This window comes from Salvelinus fontinalis, chromosome 24 (assembly GCF_029448725.1).
Source record: "Salvelinus fontinalis isolate EN_2023a chromosome 24, ASM2944872v1, whole genome shotgun sequence".
Classification (NCBI taxonomy): Eukaryota; Metazoa; Chordata; class Actinopteri; order Salmoniformes; family Salmonidae; genus Salvelinus; species Salvelinus fontinalis.
This window is the reverse complement of record NC_074688.1, coordinates 35,057,533-35,070,188: the sequence shown is the minus strand read 5'-3', so window position 1 is coordinate 35,070,188 and position 12,656 is coordinate 35,057,533. Positions and strand designations below refer to the sequence as shown.

Here is a 12,656-nt window from a genome sequence, read left to right as displayed (position 1 = left end):
CTGGGTTTTCCTCTCAGTGCTGAACTAGTCTACTTAGTGATTGTTTTTCAATGGCACTGTTTGCCTAGCAGCTCCATTCTGGTTCTATAAAAGCTGCTGCACCACTGACTAACACCGTTCAGACCTGATTTTCCTCTGGCAAACTGACACCAAGTGGTTGTGTTAAGTGAGTGATTATCTCACGAGAACTCACACAGTGAAATTTGATTTAGTCAGCTATAAGCTCTTGATAAACAGCTGTGTGAATCCAATTTAACAAAAGAGACAATGAGATGTGTCAACTATTGTCTATACAACTAAAACAAAGGACAATATTATATTTTGAATGTTGTACATGAGGTCACAAACACATTGGACTTTGGGGCATTTTTGGTCAGGAAACTCCTGGTTGCTGACTCAGACAGGCCATAATAATAACCCAGAACTCCTCAGAAGAGTATACACTTGGCAGACTATCAATGTCACCACTTAAAGGATTAAGGGAATCAGGTAAATCGAGTAGAGAATGATGAGATAGCATTGTAAGATTCTGGCCAATGGGCATACAGTTTGAACTTTCTCAACACTCCAGTGGCCAAGGTACCTCCAGTTCTTTGACATATCTAATCTTCACTGACATGAAAGAGATTGATAGGTCAGTGCAATTCAGGGTCCTTGGGATGTCCCTAACCTAAACCTTAACCCTAACTCTTCGTTTAAACATTTAAAAATGTCAATTTTAAATGAGGTAGGGACAAGCCAAAGACCAATCTGGATAGCTAGCCTTCAAATCCCCCTTTTCTGAGATTACCTCCTGCTTATTTGGGGTCAATTGCTTCCATATGTTCCAGGTTATTGTTGTAAGAGAAGTGATATGAACTGATATGCATCAGTTAAGTGCCACCTTTTTCTGCTGATCTAAGACCACAGAGGGCAAAGGCACATGTTGTTCTAGTTAAGTGATAATGCCCGAGAATCCGGTGTTTGGAGGATATATTGGCACGAGTTAGTCTTGGACCGGTAACCATACCAATATATCCTCCAAACACCAGCTTCTCTGGTATTATCACTTTTATACAACGGGTTACCAACATATTCAAATAATGATTGACATATTTTCATTGAAATCTTTATGAACTTATTCACACTGTTTCATACTTCCATGAGATATAGTCCAGACACAAATCAATGACTGGTACCCAAGCCAGCTTGTCATTCGTTCTATCGGTTGCTAGAGAGGCAACTCAGTCATTACGTTTTTTTGTTCTAAATCTATGGACGCGACCCAGTCGTTCGTTCTAAAATGTTCCGTTGCTATGACGGTTGGTAACGTTCTTATCCCTTGCTTGCTAGCTAGCCAACTTTGGCTAACACAGTCACGCCTAACAGTGTAGCCAGAATAACAGCAAAGTAGCTGCGTTTGGGTTTGTTTAATCTATTGTTTAGTGTTTTTTGGGGGATATATCCAAGACAATGAGCTAATGAGCAGCTGGAGATCGAATTTCAATATTGAAACAATGTTGCAAATATCAGAGAGACCACCAGCAAGGTAATTACAAGTAACCGATTTGTAATTACCTTGCTAAAGAAACAGGAGATAATGCCAAAAAGAAACAGGAGATAATGTCTAGACACTTTAACCAGTGTAGATCTAGTATATAAATTGCCTGGCTGAGCTGATGAGACAGTGGATTGCGCAGTCAGATGGAACAGAGTAAATAGGGATTTTAACATCATAGATTTACCTGGCGGTAACTTCACCTCAGTAGGTGTAAAACAGCCAGTCCCACACACCTCAGTAGCTATGAAACAGCCAGTCCAGGCCCACACACACACACCTCAGTAGCTATGAAACAGCCAGTCCCACACACCTCAGTAGCTATGAAACAGCCAGTCCAGGCCCACACACACCTCAGTAGCTATGAAACAGCCAGTCCCACACACCTCAGTAGCTATGAAACAGCCAGTCCAGGCCCACACACACACCTCAGTAGCTATGCAACAGCCAGTCAAGGCCCACACACACACCTCAGTAGCTATGCAACAGCCAGTCCATTCGCACACACACACACACACACACCTCAGTAGCTAGGAAACAGCCAGTCCAGTCCCACACACCTCAGTAGCTATGCAACAGCCAGTCCAGTCCCACACACACACACCTCAGTAGCTAGGAAACAGACAGTCCAGTCCCACACACACACACACACACACACACCTCAGTAGCTATGAAACAGCCAGTCCAGTCCCACACACCTCAGTAGCTATGAAACAGCCAGTCCAGTCCCCCACACACCTGAGTAGCTAGGAAACAGACAGTCCAGTCCCACACATCTCAGTAGCTAGGCAACAGCCAGTCACACACACACACCTCAGTAGCTAGGAAACAGCCAGTCCAGTCCCCCACACACCTGAGTAGCTAGGAAACAGACAGTCCAGTCCCACACATCTCAGTAGCTAGGCAACAGCCAGTCCCACACACACACACCTCAGTAGCTAGGAAACAGCCAGTCCAGTCCCACACACCTCAGTTGCTAGGAAACAGCCAGTCCAGTCCCCCCCCCCACACACAAACCTCAGTAGCTAGGAAACAGCCAGTCCAGTCCCACACACACACACACCTCAGTAGCTATGAAACAGCCAGTCTAGTCCCACACACACACATACCTTAGTAGCTATGAAACAGCCAGTCCAGTCCCACACTTCAGTTGCTAGGAAACAGCCAGTCCAGTCCCACACACACACCTCAGTAGCTTGGAAACAGCCAGTCCAGTCCCACACACACCTCAGTAGCTATGAAACAGCCAGTCCAGGCCCACACACACACACACCTCAGTAGCTATGAAACAGCCAGTCCAGTCCCACACACACACCTTAGTAGCTATGAAACAGCCAGTCCAGTCCCACACACACACACACACCTTAGTAGCTATGAAACAGCCAGTCCAGTCCCACACACACCTCAGTAGCTAGGAAACAGCCAGTCCAGTCCCCCACTCATACACACACACCTCAGTAGCTATGAAACAGCCAGTCCAGTCCCACACACACCTCAGTAGCTAGGAAGCAGCCAGTCCAGTCCCACACACCTCAGTAGCTATGAAACAGCCAGTCCAGTCCCACACACACACACACACACACACCTTAGTAGCTATGAAACAGCCAGTCCAGTCCCACACACACCTCAGTAGCTAGGAAACAGCCAGTCCAGCCCCACACACACACACACACACACACACACACACACACACACACACACACCTCAGTAGCTATGAAACAGCCAGTCCAGTCCCCCCCACACACACACACCTCAGTAGCAAGGAAACAGCCAGTCCAGTCCCACACAGCTCAGTAGCTATGAAACAGCCAGTCCAGTCCCCCACACACACACACACACACCACACACACACCTTAGTAGCTAGGAAACAGCCAGTCCAGTCCCACACACACACACACACACACACACACCTCAGTAGCTATGAAACAGCCAGTCCAGTCCCCCACACACCTGAGTAGCTAGGAAACAGACAGTCCAGTCCCACACACACACACACACACACACCTCAGTAGCTAGGAAACAGCCAGTCCAGTCCCACACATCTCAGTAGCTATGAAACAGCCAGTCCAGTCCCCCACACACCTGAGTAGCTAGGAAACAGACAGTCCAGTCCCACACATCTCAGTAGCTAGGCAACAGCCAGTCCCACACACACAAACCTCAGTAGCTAGGAAACAGCCAGTCCAGTCCCACACACCTCAGTAGCTAGGAAACAGCCAGTCCAGTCCCACACACACACACCTCAGTAGCTAGGAAACAGCCAGTCCAGTCCCCCACTCACACACCTCAGTAGCTATGAAACAGCCAGTCCAGTCCCCCACACACACATACCTTAGTAGCTATGAAACAGCCAGTCCAGTCCCACACACACAAACCTCAGTAGCTAGGAAACAGCCAGTCCAGTCCCACACACACACACCTCAGTAGCTATGAAACAGCCAGTCCAGTCCCACACACACAAACCTCAGTAGCTAGGAAACAGCCAGTCCAGTCCCACAAACACACACACCTCAGTAGCTAGGAAACAGCCAGTCCAGTCCCACACACCTCAGTAGCTATGAAACAGCCAGTCCAGTCCCACACACACACACACACACACACCTCAGTAGCTAGGAAACAGCCAGTCCAGTCCCACACACACACACCTCAGTAGCTAGGAAACAGCCAGTCTAGTCCCACACACACACATACCTTAGTAGCTATGAAACAGCCAGTCCAGTCCCACACACCTCAGTTGCTAGGAAACAGCCAGTCCAGTCCCACACACACACCTCAGTAGCTTGGAAACAGCCAGTCCAGTCCCACACACACCTCAGTAGCTATGAAACAGCCAGTCCAGGCCCACACACACCTCAGTAGCTTTGAAACAGCCAGTCCAGTCCCACAAACACACCTTAGTAGCTATGAAACAGCCAGTCCAGTCCCACACACCTTAGTAGCTAGGAAACAGCCAGTCCAGTCCCACACACACACACACCACAGTAGCTATGAAACAGCCAGTCCAGTCCCACACACCTCAGTAGCTATGAAACAGCCAGTCCCACACACACACACACACCTTAGTAGCTATGAAACAGCCAGTCCAGTCCCACACACACCTAAGTAGCTAGGAAACAGCCAGTCCAGTCCCACACACACACACACACACACACACACACACACACACACACACACACACACACACACACACACACACACACACACACACACACACACACACACACACACACACACACACCTCAGTAGCTATGAAACAGCCAGTCCAGTCCCCCACACACACACCTCAGTAGCTAGGAAACAGCCAGTCCAGTCCCACACACACCTCAGTAGCTAGGAAACAGCCAGTCCAGTCCCACACACCTCAGTAGCTATGAAACAGCCAGTCCAGTCCCACACACACACACACACACCTTAGTAGCTAGGAAACAGGCAGTCCAGTCCCCCACACACACACACACACCTCAGTAGCTAGGAAACAGCCAGTCCAGTCCCACACACACACCTTAGTAGCTATGAAACAGCCAGTCCAGTCCCACACACACACCTTAGTAGCTATGAAACAGCCAGTCCAGTCCCACACACACACACACACACACACACCTCAGTAGCTAGGAAACAGCCAGTCCAGTCCCACACACACATACCTTAGTAGCTATGAAACAGACAGTCCAGTCCCACACATCTCAGTGGCTATGGAACAGCCAGTCCAGTCCCACACACACACACACACCTTAGTAGCTATGAAACAGCCAGTCCAGTCCCACACACACCTCAGTAGCTAGGAAACAGCCAGTCCAGTCCCACCCACAACTCAGTAGCTACAAAACAGACAGTCCAGTCCCACACATCTCAGTGGCTATGGAACAGCCAGTCCAGTCCCCCACACACACACACACACACACACACACACACACACACACACACACACACACACACACACACACACACACACACACACACACACACCTTAGTAGCTAGGAAACAGCCAGTCCAGTCCCACACACCTCAGTAGCTATGAAACAGCCAGTCCAGTCCCACACACACACACACACCTTAGTAGCTATGAAACAGCCAGTCCAGTCCCACACAGACCTCAGTAGCTATGAAACAGCCAGTTCAGTCCCACACACACACACACCTTAGTAGCTAGGAAACAGCCAGTCCAGTCCCACACACACACAGACCTCAGTAGCTAGGAAACAGCCAGTCCAGTCACACACACACACCTCAGTAGCTACGAAACAGACAGTCCAGTCCCACACATCTCAGTGGCCATGGAACAGCCAGTCCAGTCCCATACAAGGGCACCCACAGCACTTGTTCATAGCAACATACAGAAAAAACACATCCACAATCCGGCACTAAAAGTGCAGCTGTCCCAGTACTGTAAGATCATCCACAACAAACTCCTAACTAGCCAACATGTAGGTCGCTTACACAAACATCAACCTAGCTTTCTAAACTCATCCAGACAATACTGTACATCATTCCTGTAGATTCAAGAATGTTTTGAGAGCATATGGTCAATGAAAAAGTTCAACAACAATTGTTATACAACTCCCATAATAAGAAAGAGCACTTGGACAGAGATAAGGTTATCCCCAAAGTGAAAATCGTAACCAGCTTTGACAAGAGGTTGAATAATGGTTTGACTTCATCTCAAAGGACTCAAATCCTTCAAGAATGAAATATCAACGGTTACAGTCTTTGATGCTTAGGTCATCTAAGAGTATCACCTCTTCTCATCCTATTTTAGAATTGTCCCATATGTTTTATGAAAAGTTTTACAACGTACTCTTGTTTAACTAGGGCACCTGACTCTCCTGACCTAACTGGTCATAAATAAAGCAATTTCCCTCACACCCTAAAAGCCTATCCCACAGGCTGGGCAAAGTCTACCAGGGACCAGGAAAGAGTCCTGGAGAAATTAGCGGTCTGTGTCTGTTCCTGGAAACCTGCACCATGTACAGGTGTCACCTTTATTTGGGGTAATAACAAAAATAGGGGGATGGTTGAAATAAAAACAGCATACAATACTGCCATAGAATACACTAGTGTAGTCGCACAGTTCATTGTCCATTGGCCTACACATTCATGTATCTGAATACTTTGTTGTCAATGGCAATATATTATGGTATGTACTAAATGTTAACAACCCACTGGGCACAGATGTCAGTTTGATTTTCACTTGGTTGAGTTGTCAACTAATGTGAATTTAACGTGAAATCAACACAAAAAAAAGTCACCCTGTTATTGAATTTCAGTTAATAGAAAACGAAATTCCCTTATGGGTTGATGACTTTTTGCAAATCCGATCAGTTTTCCAAGTTGATTCAACGTCATCACGTGAAAACAACGTTGATTCAACCATGTTTTGCCCAGTGGGAAAGGTGTATTTCAGTGATGGTAGCTCTCCTCTCCAGCCTCAAGCTATATGAGGTTAAAGGTGGGAGGCTAGAAGAACAGGCATAACTCATATTTTAAAACATTGGAACCGGTTCCTCTGGTTTCATTAGCTCTCAGGACCGGCCTACCGTCAAACCTGTGTTCTCTGTAGAACAATACAACCACTCTCGTTCTGTGTTCTCTGTAGAACAATACAACCACCCCGTTCTGTGTTCTCTGTAGAACAATACAACCGCTCCCGTTCTGTGTTCTCTGTAGAACAATACAACCACTCTCGTTCTGTGTTCTCTGTAGAACAATACAACCGCTCCCGTTCTGTGTTCTCTGTAGAACAATACAACCACTCCCGTTCTGTGTTCTCTGTAGAACAATACAACCACTCTCGTTCTGTGTTCTCTGTAGAACAATACAACCACTCCCGTTCTGTGTTCTCTGTAGAACAATACAACCGCTCCCGTTCTGTGTTCTCTGTAGAACAATACAACCACTCTCGTTCTGTGTTCTCTGTAGAACAATACAACCACCCCGTTCTGTGTTCTCTGTAGAACAATACAACCACTCCCGTTCTGTGTTCTCTGTAGAACAATACAACCACTCTCGTTCTGTGTTCTCTGTAGAACAATACAACCGCTCCCGTTCTGTGTTCTCTGTAGAACAATACAACCACTCTCGTTCTGTGTTCTCTGTAGAACAATACAACCGCTCCCGTTCTGTGTTCTCTGTAGAACAATACAACCGCTCCCGTTCTGTGTTCTCTGTAGAACAATACAACCACTCTCGTTCTGTGTTCTCTGTAGAACAATACAACCGCTCCCGTTCTGTGTTCTCTGTAGAACAATACAACCACTCTCGTTCTGTGTTCTCTGTAGAACAATACAACCACTCTCGTTCTGTGTTCTCTGTAGAACAATACAACCGCTCCCGTTCTGTGTTCTCTGTAGAACAATACAACCACTCTCGTTCTGTGTTCTCTGTAGAACAATACAACCACTCCCGTTCTGTGTTCTCTGTAGAACAATACAACCACTCCCGTTCTGTGTTCTCTGTAGAACAATACAACCGCTCCCGTTCTGTGTTCTCTGTAGAACAATACAACCACTCCCGTTCTGTGTTCTCTGTATAACAATACAACCACTCTCGTTCTGTGGTCTATGGAACATCACAGAATAACAACTATTGATATTTTTGACAACTTTTACTTCACCACATTCCTAAAGAAAATAAGGTACTTTTTACTCCTTACATTTCGATTGCTTAGCAAGATAGGAATATTTTCCAATTCACACAGTTATCAAGAGAACATCTCTGGTCATCCTTACTGCCTCTGATCTGGCAGACTCATTAAACGCAAATGCTTGGTTTGTAAATGATGTCTGTGTGTTTGCGCCCCTGGTTATCTGTAAAAATAAAAATCATGCCATCTGGTTTGCTTAAAGGGATACTTCAGGATTTTGGAAATGAAGACCTTTATCTACTTCCCCAGGGTCAGATGAACTTGTGGATACAATTGTTGTATCTGTGTGCAGTTTGAGGGAAGTTGCTAACAAGCATTACCCCAATTGCTAACTAAACTTAGCAAAAAAAATAAAACGTCCCTTTTTCAGGACCCTGTCTTTCAAAGATAATTCCTAAAAATCCAAATAACTTCACAGATCTTCATTGTAAAGGGTTTAAACACTGTTTCCCATGCTTGTCCAATGACTGGAAAAAAGTGCTCTTCACTGACGAGTCGCGGTTTTGTCTCACCAGAGGTGATGGTCGGATTCGCGCTTATCGTTGAAGGAATGAGCGTTACACCGAGGCCTGTACTCTGGAGCGGGATCGATTTGGAGGTGGAGGGTCCATCATGGTCTGGGTACGGTGTGTCACAGCATCATCGGACTGAGCTTGTTGTCATTGCAGGCAATCTCAACGCTGTGCGTTACAGGAAAGACATCCTCCTCCCTCATGTGGTACCCTTCCTACAGGCTCATCCTGACATGACCCTCCAGCATGACAATGCCACCAGCCATACTGCACTTTCTGTGTGTGATTTCCTGCAAGATAGGAATGGCAGTGACCTGCCATTGCCAGCGAAGAGCCCGGATCTCAATCCCATTGAGCACGTCTGGGACCTTTTGGATCGGAGGGTGAGGGCTAGGACCATTCCCCCCAGAAATGTCCGGGAACTTGCAGGTGCCTTGGTGGAAGAGTGGGGTAACATCTGACAGCAAGAACTGGCAAATCTGGTGCAGTCCATGAGGAGGAGCTGTACTGCAGTACTTAATGCAGCTGGTGGCCACACCAGATACTGTCTGTTACTTTTGATTTTGACCCCCCCTTTGTTCAGGGACACATTATTCAATTTCTGTTAGTCACATGTCTTGTTCACTATTATGTATCAGTTGTTGAATCTTGTTATGTTCATACAAATATTTACACATGTTAAGTTTGCTGAAAATAAACGCAGTTGACCGTGAGAGGACGTTCCTTTTTTTGCTGAGTTTAGCATTAGCACATTGACTGGAAGTCTATGGTATCTATATCGCAATGACTGGAAGTGTATGGTAACTGCTAGCATGCTACTGTAGAAAATATCATAGACTTCCAGTCATTGTGCTAACAACACCTGTTTGCATTGGCTCGCGAATACCTCTAACTTCCTTCATACTGGATGCAGAGACATAAAAATGGTATCCAGGAGTTCATTTGACTCTGGGGAAGTAGAAACAGGATTTCATTGGCAGAATCTCTAACTATTCCTTTAATATAAGGAATTTGAAATTATTTAACCTATTACTGTTGATGTTTAAGTATACACAATATATACACAAAAGAATGTGGATACCCCTTCAAATTACTGTATTCGGCTATTTAAGCCACACCGTTGCTGACTGGTGTATAAAATCGAGCAAACAGCCATGCAATCTCCATAGACAAACATGTGCAGTTGAATGGCCTTACTGAAGAGCTCAGTGACTTTCAACGTGGCACCGTCATACGATGCCACCTTTCCAACAAGTCAGTTCATGAAATGTCTGCCCTGCTAGAGCTGCCCCAGTCAACTGTAAGTCCTGTTATTGTGAAGTGGAAACGTGTAGGAGCAACAACGGCTCACCCACAAAGTGGTAGGCCACACAAGCTCACAGAATGGTACCGCCGAGTGCTGAACCACGTAGTGCGTAAAAATCATCTGTCCTCGGTTACAACACTCACTACTATTCCAAACTGACTCTGGAAGCAACGTCAGCACAAGAACTGTTCGTCGGGAGCTTCATGAAGTGGGTTGCCATGGCCGAGCAGCTCCACACAAGCCTAAGATCACCATGCGCAATGCCAATCGGTGTTGAGGAACTTGACTGGCCTGCACAGAGCCCTGACCTCAACCCCATCAAACACCTTTGTGATGAATTGGAATTCAGACTGCGAGTCAGGCCCAATCGCTCAACATCAGTTGTGGCTGAATGGAAGCAAGTCCCCGCAGCAATGTTTCAACATCTAGGGGAAAGCCTTCACAGGTGAGTGGAGGCTGTTATAGCAGCAAAGGGGGGACCAACTCCATATTAATGCCCTGATTTTGGAATGAGATGTTCCATGAGCAGCTGTCCACATATTTTTGGTCATGTAGTGTATTTTAGCAATTCATTTACTTTTGATACTTAAGTATATTTAAAACCAAACACTTTCAGACTTTCACTCAAGTAGAATTTTACTGGGTGGCTTTCACTTTTATGAGTCATTTCCCATTAAGGTACCCAAAAATGGTGTAATTGTTCCACCACTGCTAAAGAGATCCAGTTAACCAACCAGCTCAGCTTTAAACTCTAGAATTAGGGCCTTACATGAAATTAGATGGAGACAAACATCAGAACTTTCCTGAAACTGCTGTAGACATAGATTATAGCATTCCATGCTACCTAAATCCCAGGTATTTTAAAACTGAATGAGTTACTGTATTCTCAAACTTAATGACTCTCCACTGTAGCATACAAAAGACACAGACACTTGGTGAAATTCTGAGCGGAAGGGAAGAGGGGGGTATTCTATTCTTACTTTCAGGCTGTTCTGACGAGGCCAGCCTCTTCTTCCTCACGGAACGGTAGAAACGGGAGTTCCTGCGGATGGGGGTGATGACCCTGTCATCCTCCTCATCCTCCTCCTCGTGATTGCTGGAGTGCACCGGCGCTGCGGGCCGCTTCTCAGGGGGCTCCTGTGACTTTTGACCCCACTTGCCCCTGAACAGGGCCGTCATCGCCATGACAACTGGCTCCAAGCTCCGTTTGGGGTGTGTGTCCCACTCCTGTTCTCAGATCTGGGACTGTGGGGTTGTTCCTGTAGGGTTTGTCTTCAGGGCAGAGGAGAGCGTAGAATCCATCAAACGTTAGCCTGAATCAAGGAACAAATACTTCCCTGTCAATCTCAAGTCCCGGTGAGGCAACACATCACACACTTCAGGGCTCATTCTCACATAGGTTAGCGACTGCATGGCACACTGAGGCCCGTAGCTCTCTCTCTCTCTCCTCCCCCTGCCTTTGGGGCAGGAGTGTTGTTAGTTACCCATGGAGCCAATCAGAGTCAGCCCCCTCTCTCCTTAAGCTGAAATGATTCCGTGTATAACCCGCCCTTTCTTTTTCCTTTCTCCCACTATCCACGCCCAGAGGTATTCAAACTTTTGCAACGGGGACCCCATTTCTTCCCCCAGAATTTCTGGGGACACCATTTTTTCCCCCTCGCAATAATTTCTTAAAATCAGTACATTTCGATTTTTAAATCAACAAATAACTTTCAATTCATTACATTTTCATCTCTTATCGAAAAGAAACCAATAAATACATTTACATTTTTCTAATTCTTTTTCTCAAAAACTTTTGTATATTGTCCCATACAATGACCTGTACTCTTAATTTGTATTTTATTTTGGCGACACCACTGCAGACCCCGACTTTGAATACCACTGCTGTACTGTCTTTATTTGGCCTGCTGAAAGACATTCCAGAGCCTAGCCTGGCCTCACCTGCATGTCTGACTGTCTCTGTTCTGCTCTTCTGTGCTCTGGAGAACCAGAAAAGCCACTTACCTGTGCCAGGGAACACTGATCCCTCCTTTAGGACTTTTCTTTATATCCCTCCTCTCAAGATCTTCGATGTGTTCCCCAGTGGTGTATACCATGTATTCTCCTGTATAGGGGTTATTGTCACACCTCAAAGAACACACTAAAAGCCAGTACACCTGCCAGTTCTCCTGTAGGTCCTCCAGTGTGGTACAGAACTGCGTCTCCAGCTGACGTGTCGCGTGTTGTCCTTGCTTGTCGTGTGGCGGCCTCTCTAAACCCGCTCCCTTCCTTATCTCCAGGCAGCTGACCAATAGAGTTCAAAGTTCGCTCTGTATTTCTCCACGCAGTAGCAGATAGTATTCCAGGGCTCGATTATGACATAATGCAGAGAAAGAGACTCAGCGAGGCCTCGTATGAGCAGAGTGCTCGTCTCGAACCATCAAACTCCCTCCCTCTAATCAGACCAGGCGGAAAGGGGCTGGGGGTCAAACACATTTACACAACATCCAAAAGATAGGGGAAGGAAGGCTGACAGAGTAACAACACAAGCTCTCTGAAGCTGCATGTCTTATACAGAACGCCACACTGACTCCTCTCCTCAGACGGGCGTGGGGTGTGTTTGTGTGAATCACACAGCTTTGTTGACTGGATCTACCCAACCAATCATATTGAGCTGTTCTG

General features: G+C 46.3%; 1 protein-coding gene across 2 annotated transcripts in view; it reads right to left on the bottom strand.

The window, feature by feature from the left end:
* The window catches only part of LOC129822360 (ephexin-1-like), a 31,510-nt gene extending 19,072 nt beyond the window's left edge, over positions 1–12,438 (bottom strand). The window contains exons 1-2 of one of the 2 annotated variants that reach the window (XM_055880581.1): positions 12,000–12,438; positions 10,976–11,308 (exon numbers count right to left, since the gene is read on the bottom strand). In XM_055880581.1, the coding sequence (XP_055736556.1) occupies positions 10,976–11,180 (205 nt within the window). In that variant the 5' untranslated portion in view covers positions 11,181–11,308; positions 12,000–12,438. The remainder of the gene's footprint in view (positions 1–10,975; positions 11,309–11,999) is intronic. The other variant, XM_055880582.1, reaches the window with a different exon arrangement.
* Positions 12,439–12,656: the final 218 nt, after the last annotated feature.